This window comes from Haliaeetus leucocephalus, unplaced genomic scaffold (genome assembly GCF_000737465.1).
Source record: "Haliaeetus leucocephalus isolate CR32 unplaced genomic scaffold, Haliaeetus_leucocephalus-4.0 Scaffold144, whole genome shotgun sequence".
Classification (NCBI taxonomy): domain Eukaryota; kingdom Metazoa; phylum Chordata; class Aves; order Accipitriformes; family Accipitridae; genus Haliaeetus; species Haliaeetus leucocephalus.
The window spans coordinates 168536-185422 of record NW_010972580.1 but is presented as its reverse complement, the minus strand read 5'-3'; the positions used below and the strand labels follow the sequence as shown (position 1 = coordinate 185422).

General features: G+C 48.5%; 1 protein-coding gene across 1 annotated transcript in view; it reads right to left on the bottom strand.

Annotated features, from left to right (window-relative positions):
* Positions 1-203: 203 nt before the first annotated feature.
* WNT3 (wingless-type MMTV integration site family, member 3) overlaps positions 204-16887 on the bottom strand; it is a 50024-nt gene continuing 33340 nt past the window's right edge. Inside the window, exons 2-4 of the mRNA XM_010561308.1 lie at positions 10778-11019; positions 1848-2113; positions 204-683 (exon numbers count right to left, since the gene is read on the bottom strand). Of these exons, the coding sequence (XP_010559610.1) occupies positions 204-683; positions 1848-2113; positions 10778-11019 (988 nt within the window). The remainder of the gene's footprint in view (positions 684-1847; positions 2114-10777; positions 11020-16887) is intronic.

Here is a 16887-nt window from a genome sequence, read left to right as displayed (position 1 = left end):
CTTGTGTGAGTGAGATGCCCAGAGCCTTCTCTGCAGCGCTGGTGCTGGCTGTGTGAGGGTGTCTGCCCTGACCAAGGGCATTAGGATTTTTGTATGCCATCCTCTGAAGTGTGAGGCCACCACGTGGGGGCTGATCACAGGGTTGATGGACCCCTTGGCCCTGCTCTGGAGCAACCTCCCATCAGTTGGAGACCTACCTACGTTTACTTGCAGGTGTGGACATCGTAGACGCGTATACACTCCTGGCAGCTCACATAGCAGCACCAGTGGAAGATGCAGTGACACTTCTCCTTTCGTTTCTCAGTCCTGGTGTTGTGGCCACGACCGCAGCACAGCAGGTCGCAGCCGTCGATCCCGTGGGAGGTGACGTTGCACGTTCTGTCCCTCGTCCCAAAGGAGCCTGTCTCTGGGTTGGGCTCACAAAAATTGGGGGAGTTCTCATAGTAGACCAGATCCCGCTCCGTTGGTGGCTTGAAAAGAGCATACTTGGCCCTAAGAGTTTCTACCCATCCCCGAGATTCTCGGTGCTTTTCAACCACCATCTCAGAGGCGCTGTCGTATTTATCCTTCAGGTAGTCACCAATTGCCCGGAAATCAGGCTGGGCCCACCAGCAGGTCTTGACTTCGCAGCTTCCGGAGAGACCGTGGCACTTGCACTTCAGGTGCATGTGATCCAGGATGGTCTGTCAGGGGGAGAGAAAACAAGGTGGTCAACAGCAGCTTATGATGTTCAGCATTTGCTTTCAATCACCTGCCTTTGCTACCTGGATGTAAAAGTCTGATCTGATCTTGGTCTGGAAGGTGTAGGCTAGTTGTAAACACTTGGGAGCTTTGGTGTGCGGCAGAAACATCTCTAGAAGGAGATGTTGCACTAGAAGAGTATGACTGAGGCAGGGATCTGCTCTAATCATTTATCCAATCCAATCCAATATAATCTAATCAATCTAATCTAATCCCAAGGTCCGATCCTTTCAATGGGGTCCTCCCTGTCATGTCTGTGTGGGCAATCAGAGCCCAGAGAATTTGAGGGTTGGAGGATGTCTCTGACATATGTGGATGTAGGCTGATCCCCTTGTCCTAGCTTTGCTAACTACCCTTCGTTTTATGCCCTGAGTCTGACAGTTTTCACTCAAAAGTAAATGAAATTGTGAATCCAAGGACATGATGCTCTCTCTTCCCTAGAAACCTCTTCTGTGTGGAGCAAAATAATCAGTGATTTTTGTTAAAATTACTAGAGTTTGGTTGTTTGGTTTTTTTTTTACAGGAAGCTGTCAGTCATTAACACAAGTTAGAGATTCAAGCTTCTACCCTTCCACCTCTGCCTGCTCTGGTACTGAAAAGTGATATCTAGTGTTTGCTTCAAGCACTGTTTGAAAGGTCACGCCATAACACGGTTAAAGCGCGCTGGGTTTGCAAATGACCTAGAGCAGGCAGTAGCCCAGGTACCTGCTGACAGCAAGAATAGAATAGAATATTTCAGCTGGAAGGGACTGATGACCATCATCTAGTCCAACGAATTGCTGGGTGGGACAATGTTACAATGGGGAGCATGCAGGAAGGAGTAGCTTGGGTGTAAGGTCCTCTTCACCATTGACCTGGGGTCTTGGGTGGTTGAGTTGGGTTTCTATACACTGCCTTGGGAGATGCTTGCGCTGGACTCAAGGCATGTTTTAGCTCTTCTTAACCCCCACCCATCTCTTTGGAGAGAGTGGAAATGCTGTGCCCTGGAAAATAATCCTAGAAATCTCCTGCCCAGGTGTTATTATGGTCCCACTACATCAGGGGGAGCTAGACTGGGCCATCCATGCAGGCATGGACGACCAGCTCTGGACCTGCTGGGCACTCACCGTCCTGCCGGCCTCGTTATTGTGTCTGTTCATGGCTGAGCGGGCATCTGGCCGGTTCTCTCGGGCGTCTGCAAATTCCCGGGACACCAGCACGCCGAAGTCAGCATCCTCGCTGCATCCCCCCCATTTCCAGCCATCCCCTGGAGGTCCTTTATGGTGGGAGTCACAGCCGCAGATTGTGGACGTGCCCTCAGCACAGGAGCGGGTTACAGCAAAGGCCACCCCTGCTGATGCGATGGCGTGGACAAAGGCAGACTCTCGTGTGGCTGGGAATAAACAGAGTCCATGGGATTATCAGTCAACATAACACTTTTGTTTTCCTTCCCAACCTCCTTCAGCATCATCTAAATCTCATTAAAAAGCAAAAAGTTATTTTATTAATTTTTTAATGAACATTTTCTGAATCAGGTGCTGGTGGCGTTGCTTTCTGAAGCATGCAGGCATGTGGGAGAGAATTGTAATTCCAGCTCTGTGTATGACAAGTGCAGCATTTCCCCAGATACAATGGGTGCAGGATTTGATTCAGCACAGGTGCTGATGGGTGCACAAAACATCAGTAAGAGCTTGAGGGGCCTCAGAAGAGAGTTACTGGAGTAATTCCTGATCTGGAAACCCAGAGAGGGACCCCATGCCTGGAGTTAGTCCAAGGGGAGATGAAGAAGCTCTTATACATGCTGAAATGGAGAAAGGTTTCAGATGATACAGGACAGACAATGGCAGAACAAAGCCTAGGAGCTAGTAATTACTGTTAAATGTATCTAGACTAAACAACATGTGACTTTACAGCAATGGAATAAAACCAGCTGAGGGTGTGAAGATAACCTTGAAGTTGCTCATTAATTACTGAACAGTCCCAGAGGAAATCGAAGCAGACAAAACTCAAGCCTGTTCTTTGACTCTGTAACTGTTGACATGCTTCAGGTACACAGTTGCAGTGAATGAATTTTGGCAGGCCCAAAGTAGCAAAGATGGAGAAAGTCCTGAAAGCATTGAATGCTGAAGAAGGGGTGAAATAAATTGCCCAGGATGCCTAGGTGGACTGGGAGCTGGCAACGGGAGTGTGTGTGGATCCTCTGTGCTAAGAGAGAGAAAATATTTCAGCAGAACAAAGATACCTGGGCAGGAGGTGGGGACAAAACAGAAAATCCACATGAAGATGAAGGTGCAATGGGTTTGCTGAACTGGAGCATCTCGGTCCATCACCTCTTCCACTTGTGACCATGGCAGGGCGACTCTGAAGGCCTCCCCTTCCCTGGTCATTCTGGGGGGCCCTGACCTGGGCTTCAGACAGCAGCAGCCAAAATGCACACGGGTGTGAGGAAGCCACCAGAAGCTGTAAAGATGTTTACATTGGCTGGGGGTTATAGCCATCTGGGTCTGAGAAGGACAACAAGGCCAAGCAGGATGGGTGGGAAGCGCACCCCTGAGGTGGCAGCGTGGGTGGCTGTTCTGAACAGCACACCCAAAGCAGCAGCTGGTGTGGAGCCATCAAGACAGATTTTCTTGGCCTGCTACTACCAGAGGAAACTTCTGAGATATTAGAAGCACCAAATAACAATACTGTGAGAAGACCTAGAAGACCTAAACCTAGCTTTAGAGGGTAAGACTTTGGGAGTCTTAGACTCTGTCCGTAAGTGGACAATACACTGTCAAATTGAAAGGGTATTTCCTGCATTATGTGTCTTGGTATGGTAACTCTTCAGGAGGCCATTGAAGAAGTCGTGACATGCTCTGAACTGAGCTGGTCTTTTCACTGGTGGCTGATGGCTCTTCCACTGGTTTGAAAGCAGGACAATAGCTAACTTTGAATTTTCAACCCAGATTAAAGCCCAGCCAATTTATATCCCTTGTTCCTGTGCTCACATTGATTTTCATCTTCAAGTAGCTTTTAATGGCCCCTGTACATCATGGTGCTTGCAGAGAGCAAAACTGCCATTTTATTGTACTCAAAGAGCCATATTTGTTAAGTCTTTCCATAAAATGTTGTCCATTACACTCATCGGCCTGGCTGCCCATCTCTGCATCTGCTCCCAGGTTTGATTCCTCTCTCTATAAGGGAGAACAGAAGCAAATACTCCCTTCCAGCTGAGGACTGACTGGGGCTGAAGGAGAGCAAGTCCTACCACAGCTCAGAACAGCTCAGAGATTATCTCCTGCATTAGGACACAGACTGGCAAGTCCCCCGTGTGTTTCCCTGCTCAGCAGAGTGACACAAACTTTGGTCCCTGGACTTGGAGTCTGGGTTCTTGCAGTAGTGACCTGGCGGTTCAGCTACAGAGCTCTGCTCAGGATGTTTTTAAAGGTTTCTTGGTTGGGTTTTTGTTTGTTTGTTTGTTTGTTTGTTTAATTTTTATATAAAGCAGACAGTGTTGCACTATTTCTACTAATTTTGAAATCATTGACCATTGACTTCAATAAGGCTATACTAAATACAGACTTTCCCAAGCACCCTCAAAATAATATCTCAGTCTCAACTTTCTCCTTAGGAACATCTTTTGGTTCAGAGCCTCTCTGGTATGCCAGAATCTGCATAAGTACAGCACCCTGGTGAATGACACTGGAGCGCTTTAACCCTATGTGGCATCTTATAAAGATGGAGACTTTAGGTCTGTAAATCCAGAGTAGGTGTTGGAGTCAATCCAACCTCACACCCAGTGTGCAGGAGACCAAGGAGGTGCTGAAGGCAGGTGGTCAGGGCTGCAGTGTCTGGGGTACCATTGCTGGTAGAGGGTGCCCTGGGTGCGCTACAGGAGGTGTTTCCAGCTGCCTCGTGGGTGTAGCTTGACCGAACGATCAGGACAGTCATCAATGGATGTGGGATGAAACCAGAATTTTCAGCTGGCTCAGACCAGTGATGACCTTGGAGACGATCCCCTCCTTCCAGAGCAGAAGCCATGAACCATCCTCTCAGCTGCCCCATGCATCCCTCACCTGCTCTTGCCTCGTGCCCTGGGGATGTCTTTGCTGCACCAGGTCTTGCTCCTTGGCCTGCAGTCTTCTCTGCGGAGGTGGGGTCTAGCTTCTAAAAATCAGGCGTCTCAAACTGAGCTAATTTCATCCCATGCAGGCAATCGAAAGAGGCAGTGCCTGGGTATGTGCCAGCTGTAGAAACACACATCTCTCCTCTGCTGCAGCGTGGGGAACTCGGGTCTAGATGCCAAACATGATCCTAAATGAGAGCTGCTCAATCCTGTCTTTGCCAGTGGGACCATGCTGTGGTTTTCACTTTTTTTTAATTCAAACTCTTCCCTCCTTGCCCTTCTCACCTCCGATAGGCCAGCAGAGATCCAGCCTCTATCTACCGAGGTTTTCATTAGATATCTTTCCCCAGTCACTTATAGTGGGACCACTGGGGGCTACGGGCCACTGGTTGAAGATCACTGCTCCAACTGGAGTGTTTCAGCCTGACAAAGGCTATTTGGGTGGCCTGTGATCTAAAGCAGATCAGATTAGAGGAGCTAGCAAGCCCTTCTGGCCTCAGACCAGGACAGCTCGGGGGCAGAGGGGGAGGACACGAGCCACTCTCCTGCTGACGTGCCTTCACTTTCCACCCTGGGGCGGGTGGTGAAAAAGCCACGGGCACGGGATGGAGAGTTGCTGCGTGTTTTGTAAGTCTGTAAGTCCCTGTACAGAGTGCGGATGCTGGGATGGGACCCGAGCCGGGGCTGGTGCCGCCGCAGCCAGGCAGAGGCACGATGCGAAGTGCCCCGGGGAGCTGCACCCCTCTTGCAGCTGCCCTGCAGCACCCCGCACACCCCTGCGTCTGCCCGGCGAGCTCTCCGCACGATGCTGGGGTGGGGTGGGGGGGCAGTGAGCTGCAAACACAAACGCCTCGCCTTGAAATTCTCCCCTGGGTCTGGGCAAGGAGCCGGGAGAATTTCCCAGAGATGAAATGCGGGAGCAGCGTTCCCAGAACCAGGGGAGGGGCTGGCGAGGGAGGATTAGAGCCGTCTTGACAGTGCACCACTGCGACTGTCTCCCAGCCAGGCCCGTTACCTGCTGGGACACTCAATTTGCCATTGTTCCCGCGGTGTCACACTGTATTACCAGCATAATGCAGAATGTTTCCGCCGGCCAGCGTACCCACGGCACAGAGCACTGGCATTCCCCAGGAGCACCTCGTAGCAACGGGGCAATGTTCCCCTGTCCTGCCGTCACCCTCCAATCCCGCCAGCCCGGCTGGGAAATCCCTATTGATGGCGCTCCCCAGCCCCCCGCCACCGGATCAGAATGGCTAAAGGGCGTGTGAATGCTGCAGCAATTTGAAACGACTGCAGCGCTGGGATGGTATCGCTCGCCCTGCCTCACAGTAGGGGAGGAAGCTTAGCTCTTTCTCATCGGTATAAGCTTATTTTTCTCTCTCCCTCTCTCCTTTCCCTCCCCCTCCCTTTAAGCTGTTGAGTTTATATCAAGACGGCCCCTGATCCCACACACCCCTGTTTAGATGCAAATGACTGCAAGTGTCATGGCTGAGAAAAGCCATGGGTTATCTTGGTGCGGGTCTGCCTTTTCACAGCTCGTGTCAGGGGCTTAGCCGAACACACAAGGACCCCCAAAGGCAGCCCGGGCCCAGCTGCCTTTTCTGCACCTGGCCCTGCTGCCGTCACGCTCCTCACAGCCACGCACGAGATGCTGCCCTGGCCGGTATCGCTGGCAAAAGGCTCGAGCCCAACCAGGGTCGAGGAGGACCTTTCTAGAGAATCGGTGGCATCTTCCTGGAGAAGGAGAGTGAGCAAAGGGCAGCCGTGGTGCGAGGAGGCAAGGGACGACCGTTTCCCCCGTCGCTCAAGATGTGGGGAAGTGTATGAGCTTGCTAAGGCTCCTGCCAAACTCACTCCTGCAGATCCAGTCCTGTCTGCGGCTCAGAGACCTCTTCTGTGTCCCAGGAGTTGGTCTCCAGATGCCTGTGGGGCCTTCCTGCCTCGTGCACTCACTACCAGCTCTTTCTGGGCACTGTGCTTTAACCAAAATCACGGACTTTATCACTAACCCAGAGAATGGCAATTGCTCACCCTCCCAGAGCAGCAGCAAGTCACCTGGCTGTAGACTCAACCTTGGCTTTGGGGCAGGACTTGGCTGGAAGAGACATTGTCCTTTAATGAAAATGGACCTTATTTTAAAAAGAAAAGGGAGGGAGAAGAAAGAGGGGGGAAAGCAGGTTTTTCTTCCCTCCTTGTCCCAGACTGCACACCTGCAGTATAAATCATCTTGGGGAATTTGCTTGTAAAAACATGATCTTACCCCACATTCTGGGGTTGGTTTTTGGTTTTGGTTTTTTTTTTTCATAGCCCAGGTTAGAAAAAAAGACATGCAAAAAAGAAAACTTGCAGGAAGATAATCAGTGGCCCTAGGAAACCAAAGCTTTGCCAGCTACGGCTGCCACATATTTTATGGGAAAAACCCCATGAGTCTGAATTTCAAGTAGGGGACATGGGAGGAAATCGGGTTGGCCAAGGCAGAGCGTTAGCCAGGTTCAGTGTTCAGCAGCTCCCAAATGGGAGTGCTTTAGTCTCTCAGGGGTTTCTCTGTGCTGTATTTGCTGTTTATTGCTTTGCTGCGAATTTGAAGCCATGCAAGAGACTATGAAAGGAGAGATTAGAGTCATGCAGTGAGGCTGGAAAGAGAAGTGAGATGGGGATGTGATGGGAGGCTGTGGGAAGACCTGGGGGCAGGAATCCCTTGGGCTATTTCAGGGAGCGATGCCCTGTGCTCCCACACTGACACCAGTGCTCAAAGCCTGGATGATGTGCCCAGAGGGAGCAACCAAGAAAGGCTTGAACACATGTGCCACAAGAGGGTCTGCACAGCTGAACCACTGCAAATGGCTCCGTCATTTTCCCACACTACATTGCTCTTCAGACTAAACTCTCCTCGAATGGAAGCAACCGTGATTAACATTTTTGCAGCTCCTTTAAAAAAAAATTATCCTCAATTTCTTTTCAGGCTGTATTAGAAATGATTTTCCATGCTATGGTAGTGAGAACTACACCTTTGAAGTTTTTTTCCAAAATAGCTTCAATCTACCTAAGGGAGTAGTAGATGAGATTAACCTAAATGTTGCTCTTTGATACTTAGAGGTGATTTCATCCAGGTAGTTATCATAGCTTAAATACTGGCTATTTTGGGCTTAGCTTTCAATGCCTATTGGCCTAATACACAGTGCAAACTGCAAGAGTGATTGTCATCTTAGTTTGAGTCTTGCTATTAATTTATGATTCTTAGTTTATGGGGTTACACCCCTGTGAGTCCTGGAAGTCAACAAGAAGGGAACACAGCAATAGCTGTCACAGGTGCTCAGGGCTCAGCCAGACATAAAAACGCAGCTGGCAATGATTGCAGATCTCAGTGCCAGGTTATGGGCTGAGAACTCTTGATTTCTGTTGTTGCTGGATCTAACGAAGATGGGACAACAGCTTGGGAGAAGGCGATGCTATGAAGGCACCAGAAACATCCAGCAACCCTATCCACAGCCCCCTCAGCAGTGATGAGTATTCGTCCCCGGATTCATCACAGCTAATGAGATCTATCAGGGCAGGACAAAAGCCTTTTTATTGCCAACGTTATCCTTCCTTCAGCTGAGAAAGCAGTGGCTGAAAAGGTTATGTTTTTTTCTGTGACTACTCATGCTGCAAACTTTGGGAATCGCAAAGGCGTTCCTAGTGTTACTCATTGCTACATAGATGAAATGAGTCCCATCCCATCTGCGCTCATTAATTTTCAAGGCAGCAGTGAAAAGACATTAGCACATTTAAAAAATGTAAATAATAACCACAGTCAAATGGGTTGGACTTTGATGTATCATTATTTGCAGATGATACTGTTTATTTTTATCTGTTCTACTTACAGGTTAGTGAGACACAAGAATAAATACGTTTTTCAAGCTAATTGCCTGGCAGTACTGTCTAGGAGACTATTGGTGCATCACGGTTTGATTGGGAAAGCTGTATAACAAATGTGCTCAATAATTTTTCTCCATCTGTCAGAAGAGTTTCAGAGCTATGGGTGATATTTTACTTTGTCAGCTTGGAGTGCACGGAAATGTTGAGGCATGTCCACGCATGAGGTTTTGCTCTAGTCCCTGCAGCCGAAAGAATCTTAAAATATTCTTCATAAATTCAAAGTTCAGTTTGCTCATTACGGGAAGGAAGGTTCAAATCCAATTTTTAAATGCTTTCATGCTGACAGAAATGGTGGTGAGAGATTTTCAGTGCCTGAATACTATAACAGTTCCTTCAGAACGTGTTTAAAATTTTTATGATAGTTTTTATGATAATTTTTAAGAAAATTAAAACTTTCTGATCTTGTAAGTGCTGAAGTTTAGGACATGCTTTTATTAGACAGCAAGTTATAGTGTGGCAAGCCTTGATGACAAGTTATTTGATAGTAAATACAGCAGTTACCCCAAAATACATCCTGGCAAAACAGAGGGGAATTGGATCTCATGGTCCTTATTAGTACTCTAATATGACTTTACAATCCTGATTTCTGTGAAGAATCGCACTTTAACCCAAATGAGTCATTTTCACTGAAATATACTACTGATGTTTCAGGAAACTATGCCATTCTTGGAAGGTTGAAGCTTGAAAAAAATATCATGAACTGTTTATATGCAGAATATTATAGGTTTGTAAGATTCACCAGGAGATATGCACACTCCAGGAGACTATTGGGAAATAGTCTAATGTCCTGGCTTCCAACCCTAATTTCTCCAGTTTCTTAAAGGTAGTACCATAAGATTCCTATTTCCAAAGCATCACTGGAAAGAATAATTTCTTTTCAATAAGCAGACTTCACTGGGCTGTACAGACTCAGTGTATGTCAATACCAATGGAGCTAAGCTTCGGAAATTATTTTGGTTGCATTTATGAAGCTGTGAAACCAAGACGTTATCTGCAGATGTCCTTTGTGCTAAACTCGGCATGGAGTCAACAAAAACCATGGGATGGGATGGAGAGAAGGGGAATTCTTTATCCACCATTAGTTCAGTTTCATGGGAATGCTTTTTAATCTAAGCATTCTTAGATTATCTTAGAAATCTTGGTTTTCTAGCTGGACATCTGAGACATGGGATAGGTTATCTGCCACCAAAGTACTCCAGCACCCTCCTTTCAGGCCATATTTGGCTGCAGGCTAGTGGTACAGGTGCCCAGCTGTCTTGGGGCCCAACATCTCGCTTTTCTCAGTGTAATGCCCAGGCTGTGACCTCACTGGGAATCCCAAGTTTATCATGCCTCATCAATGTACTGCTGGTGTGCCTGATCCATGGCAGTGGGTCTAGAGAGGTGGCCTTTCAGGAGGAGGTGATGAAGAGAGACAAGCCCATGTGTTTTGAGAGAGGAAAGGGAAAATACATTTATTCTCCCTCTTTTTGTTTCCAGCCCTGACTGTTTTGGGCTCATCTGTGAAAAGATATGTTGAAATCCCAACTAAGCCTGATCAGGACCATGGATTTCAACCATGGCTTCTCACTGGCAGGGAAACTTCTGCCCACTGGCCTCCTGGGGTAGGCAGTGCATGCTTCAAAGGGCCGGCCTTGGCCCCACAACCCCTCTCCTTGGCTTTTCCCCTGGGTCTGCTGGACCCTGTTGTTTGGAAGCGCTGCGTGCCCTGGGCAGGGAGGATGGAGCCCACAATTCCAGAACATGTGAGGATGCATGGGGCTAGACCTTCCTCTTCCTGTACTTTATCCTACCTGGACCTCCCAAGAGCTCCTGGGATGGGAACAGACACTTCCCTCATTATGCCTTTCAATGTAACACACCAAAAAATTTAGAAAAAAGAAATTGGAGAAATTAGGGTTTCAAGCTAGGATATCAGACTCTTTCCCCAATGTGTTCCCAGTAGGATATCCAAAAGCCAAGTGGAGATGTGACAGATCCACCCACCCTGGAAAACCCGTTCCCCCACAACCCCCCAGCTTTGCTGTTTACCTTTGTCCAGGACCGGCCCGAAGATGGCCAGGCTGTCGTCGATGGTGGTGCAGTTCCAGCGGCGGCCCCGAAACTGGTGCTGGCACTCCTGGATGCCCAGCTTCACCCCTTCAGCCACGCTGGGCATGATCTCAATGTAGTTGCGGCAGAAGCGGAGCTGCTTGGGGACGAGACCGGGGATGGAGCCACAGAGGATGGGCTGGGACCCCAGGGAGCTGTACTGCTGACCTAGTGCAAGGGACCTGCAAGGGACAGAGGACAGCATGAGGGCTGGGAAACCAGCTGGCACTAATGGTCCTGTCCCCCCCACCATCTCCAGGGGGAATTTGAAGAGCCAAGGTGAACCAATAGTTAAGGGAGACAAAGTGCTGAAAAACAGGGGTTTCCTAAGAAAACAAGAGAGTTCCTACTGAATAGCATTGATGTGAAAAGGGCTTTTACACCTGAAGACACCCTGGTCCTTTCTGGGCACAGAAGGACGGACTCAGCTTTCTACATGGAGGCACCAAGAGCCGTTCGGTGTACTCCCAAGTATCTGAGATATCCCCATGGGGCTGGTGGATCTGACAAAGGACCTGCAAGGAGCTGTATCCAGGGAAGCAAGATCTGGAGGCTGGGGAATACTCTGGTATGCCTCAGCTGTCAAGAGACACTGACATGAGAGCTTCTGAATTGTGGCCAAGGTGGGAAGTGTCCCATCCAATGCCAAGTTCATCAGCAGAGGGATCGCCATTTACTGGAGAGGGGCTGCTCTGGGGTCAGGCCTGTCAATGCCATGCATCCCAGCCTGTCTTGACACCTGTGCAGGTGGTCCCAGCAGAGACTGAACCACAACAGTTCCACCCTGATGGACACCAGCCTCTAGCTACAACTGTGAGTTGGGCAGATGTGCTGGTACATGGTGAAGGTGCTGAAGGGCAGATTTGAGAGGACCTTTTCCTACTGGTCCAAGCACCTGCCAATTGCCCAGCATTAAATATGTGGGTCAAATTCCTTATTTGGCCAGAAATTGTCACTGAAGGGTGAAGACACATATTTGCTTAAAGAAGCACTGAGATACCTGCTATTACACACAAACAAGGATAGTCCTGCAGCTACTGCCTTGCTTAGGATCCAGACCATCCTGCAGTGTCACTCCAGAACATGTGGTCAAATCTGTGAATGAGCAGCATTCTCAGAACTTACAATGTTCTGTAACAGAGTGGACATGATGAACTCAATTGCTTCTAGTGCAGAAACCTCATGGTCCAGATACTGACATAGGCAAATATTAAAGAGCTTTTTAGTATGTCCATATTTCTCTTATACTGGGGAGTCCGCAATTGGACACAGGACTTAAGATGAGGTCTAACCAGCGCTGAGTAGAAGGGAAGGATCTCCTCTCTCTACCTGCTTGAATGCTTTTCCTTGTGCAGCCCTAATGGCTTTCTTTGCTGCAATGGCACATTGCTGCTTCATGTTCAAACTTTTGTACACCAGCACCCCCAGGTCTTTTTCTGTATGCTGCTTTGTAGCTGGTCGGCCACCACACCTTTACAGGTACATGGGGTTATTTCTCCCCAGGTCCCTTGGTTGAATTGCATGATGTTCCTGTCTGCCCATTGCCCAGCCTTTAGAGGTCCCTTCAGATGGCAGCTCAACCATCTGGGGTAACAACCACTTCTCCCAGTTTTGTTGTGTTTTTCCCTAACCCACCTGCCCACACCTGAAGGCTGTGTGTAAGCTAATCAATCATTTTATAGTCCTTAGTTAATTCAGGTTGGGAGACACCTCAGGAGGTCTTTAGTCCAACCTCCTGCTCAGAGAAGGGCCAGTTTCCAAGTTAGATTAGGTTTCTCAGGGCTTTGTCCTTCTACAATGTGAAAACGTCCAAGGTCAGGGATGCCGCCACTTTATGAGACCGGTGGTTGACTGTCCTTGTCCTGAACTGCTCATCCAGCCTGAAGTCTCAGGCTGGATGCTGAGCTGACAGTAGCTGGATGAATTAATTGCACGGTACCTGCTCAGGAGAGACGTCTCTGCTGAAGACACTGAACTAGAAGACCTGACTCCCACCCTGGCTGGGAAGTGCATGCCTCTAATCCCTGCCTCAGTGCTGTCTTCTGCCACAGCTCCCCGCTCAACCGTCTCTCAGCCCTGTTCCTTCTGCACCTCTCTGCCCACCTACCCAGCAGTGAGGCAGCTGCCTGAGACGTCAGGACCATAGCACTTCATGCAATGTTTTGACTCTATCATCTTCCACACCATTCGATGGGACACACAGAAAAGTGGCAACCAGACATGGCTGGGAGGCAACACAGCACAACAGGCAGCACACTAGGCCTGGTTCCCAGAGCTGCTTTCCGCTTCCAGCTCCCACCAAGTGCAATCTGATTGGGGGGGAGCTCAGAACTGCTGGGAAAACTGGTCAGCTCCAAGCAACAGTTGTGAACAACCTTAACTTCATTCTCCATCCAGTGAGGCCAGTAATGTGGTGAACAGGCAGGAGAGAATGTTGCATTTTTCCAGACACCCACTTTCTCAGACAGACTCCAGTCTTGGGGGGGGTGGCATGCTGCAAGATGCTTTCTCCTGCCTGGGTTTGCACGGTGGTGGAAGTGAAGTTCATGTTCAGTGTCAGAATTTACAAGGATGTGCCTGCAGCAGCGGTTTCTCGCAGCAGTTTCTGACAGCAGTTGGTGGTGGAGGGTTGGTATGGTGTGCTGGCCGTAAGCTCCACACCACGTCAGGCATGCAGGTTAAGTCTGCTGTAGCTCACTGGTGTAAAACCTGGCCCAATTTTTTTTTACCTGGATTATCAGTTTGGTCCCTCAGGGACCCTGCCAAAAGCAGCAGTGGCATCGAGGGAGTAGGAGCTGGGACTTCCTACGAAGTTCTGGGGAACTCCTGGGAGAAGCCATCCTCCCATTTGTTGCATTAAACGGTAAAGAAGTTTGGCAGAAAATAAACCCCTTTGTGCTCCAGCTTGTCCTCAGATATCAGAGGGGCTGGAGGTGGTTAGGCTTAGATTCTGAGCGATGCTCAATTCAACGCTGTAAGTCCAGTCACATTCAATATATTGAACTACCTCGATTGTGGATGCACCAATAGCACAATGTACTTTCAGTCTAGTTGCGTTCAATGAACTAACAGGGCCAGACTTAAAAAGTTTGGTCGCATTCAATGAGAACTCTCACGGCTAGACTAATGAACAGTACAATTTATTAAAGCAACAGTAGTGCAGATTCTTTTAGGTTGCTGGTGATAAATACACTGTCTCCAAAGCACATGCAAGTACCAAGAATACGAATAATACAGCTGACTACAAACACGTTAAAGCATGGAATAACTCTATAGAGATTTCTAAGTTTCCTGAGAAAGCACTCGCTGTAATGGAGGGTTCAAATCTTATCCAGTAGGTGTCCCTACGGGGGGGAGGAGACGTTCAGCCCATCGACTGATCCCAGAAGTCAGCGATGTCCTCCTGACTTGTCTATGATGGTGTCTTCCCTAACATTCCTCCTCTCTTAAGCCATTTTATACTATTTTCTTATTTTTAGGTGGAGCTTGAGTGATTCTAGTCATACATACCTTTATTATGATTGGTGTAACATCTCCCTGCTTTACTTTTAAAGCTAAAGAAATTCAGAGCCCATGCTCAGTAAGGGGTGGTTGCACCTTGAAGGTGAGTAGCCTTTGGGATGGAGGTGTGTTTTGGTATTATAATGAGCAAAGTTCACCCAGAGGACATGATTTTGCGTGACACTACTCCAGAACTGGGCACTTATAAATCAGACGTAAGGCAATAGTGTTGACAGAACCTCATTGTTTTACCTCCTTACTACAACGGATTCAATGCAGGGACCTTCCATTCTTGTTTGTGTTCCCCATCCCTGCGGTGATATCACAGAGCCCGGCCATGGTGTCTCCACTCCACTCTACCCTCCGTGTTGTTTCTCAGAGTCAGCATACCAAGCTCCCCTGGTGTTGCTAACATCTAAGGTTGCAGGTTATGTTGCTTATAGAATTATTATGGAACAGGTTCCTTGCATATCCACTGCATTCCACCCTGCAGGTTCACCTTCCCTTAAGAGATGGGCATATCATAAGTCATCAATAAGTCCCCTCCAGCAATTACTCCACACCATTCAACCACAGACTTGGTCAAATCCCTTTTTTAAAGTCCTGAGCCATCTCATGACAGACTTCCCTCCCTGGAAGGCCTGACCAGAGATATGCCGTTAGTTTTGGTCCACCTGTTTTGAGGTTGGAGTTGTGATCTGTTGTGTGAGAGGCCCCTGCAGAGGGTGAAGGCTGCTCTTGGTTGCACGTGGTCACTCACCCAGCTAGTGAAGTTGCTTACCCACATACAGGAATCCATCTGCTTTTGATGACCTGTTGCAAGCTTTCCCACCTTTTCCTTTTCTTCCTCTTTTGCAAGGCCTCCATCATTCCTAAGTATCTTCTCTTAATTTTCCATGCTGATGATTACTGAGAGCACCTTCTCTCCAGTCATCACCTAATTTTCATTTTTGTTCTCATGTCAATGAACTCGTGATTTCCCTACTGTTGATCCTTCTTAGACAGATATAAAAAATCTCATTCCTCTTGGCCCATCATCCCCATGTCCCCAGAAGTCCTGGGAAGGCACACGGCTCAGGCCACTGTGGCTGACGTGCTGCAGCTCTGCTCTGACCTCCTGGGTCCCATGGACTGACGATTTCACTATATAGTGGCTGAGATGTGAAGATGAAACAAAACCTATTTGAAATCCAGACCTGAGATCCCAGGGGCACGTCTTGGCTCTGTGTGGCTCTAACACAGAAATCACAAGAGCTTGTGGGGAGGAAGCAAATACATTAGGAAAGGGAGTATCACAGGGAGAATTTGGGATAGATGGAGGACATGGACAATTTTTAAAGCACAAACCACGATTCCAAGGCTGGCAACTGCAGGACCGACAGACCCCACACTTCCCCGTCTTTCTGTCAGTGCTAGCATCCTTTCTTGCTGCCTGAGCCTATGTTTCTCTAGCTCCCACCACATCACAGGGAAATAGCTGTTTCGTACCCCTGCTCCACTGCCCCCAGCTTTACCTGCAGAAGATGACAGATGCATTTTTCCAGCATCAACTCGCAACCCAGACGTTTTGCACACTCAAGGGCAGAAGCCATAAAAGCCAGACAGCTCTGCTTGGCTGGGAAACTCCCTTTCATTGCTGTGTGTACAAGTGTGAGCAGACAGATGTGCACATAAAGGTAGGCTTTTGTGTGTGTGTGTGAGTGCAGTGCACAACACAAGGAGCATGAGTGTCTATGGCAAACACACGGGAAATCCCTTTTCTCTTTCTCTGCTTAATCCCTTAAATCTCTCAGGAGTCCCGACACTGTCTGTCAGGCCAGTGACTCCTTTTGTTTCCATCTAATAGTGCTAGACATAGCAAAGCCATGGATCCAGCGGTCTCAAGTTGACTCTCCGTGGTTCCCATTGGTCTGGGACAAGTTTTTGAAGCTCTGGGAATAAATGGTCTTGTGCAGATCCTCTTTCTGCAATTACCAGCGGGTGCATCCTTGAAGAGGTGACTCATGTCTTTGCATTGCCTCAGCATAGAAGATACTGTGCCCACCCTCTCAACTTCATCTGTCCTACACATGGTATCAAGAGAGATTAGACCTAGTAATATTTGAAAGTAGCACGATTTGGCCAGATTAGAACTGCCAAGACATAAGAAAAGGAGTTTTTAGGATGAACACTAAGAAAGCTTTGCTGCCAGTGAGAGCAAAAGGGGCTAGGACATTTCTTCTTTCCTCTCTACAGGAGACTGGAAGCTGCATGGCTCAGAGCACCCAGGACTGGACTGCACAGTGTGCCACAGGCTGCCCATCCGAGCTGGGTTTTACCAGCCAGAGACAAATCTTGGTGAGCTGCTCCTGTGGAGCTGGGGGATTGAAAACTTGGCTGGGGGTGATGCCCTGCTTGGCTGCTGTCTGGCAAGAAAGCAGCTTCTTGTAAAGAGGTTTGTCCATCCTCTGTTGTGTGTGCCGGGCACGGTGAGGGCTGACCCAAAGGATTTGCTCACATGTATTTCACATTCTAGTTTCATGACAAAAAAGAAAGGAAAGTGAAGTACC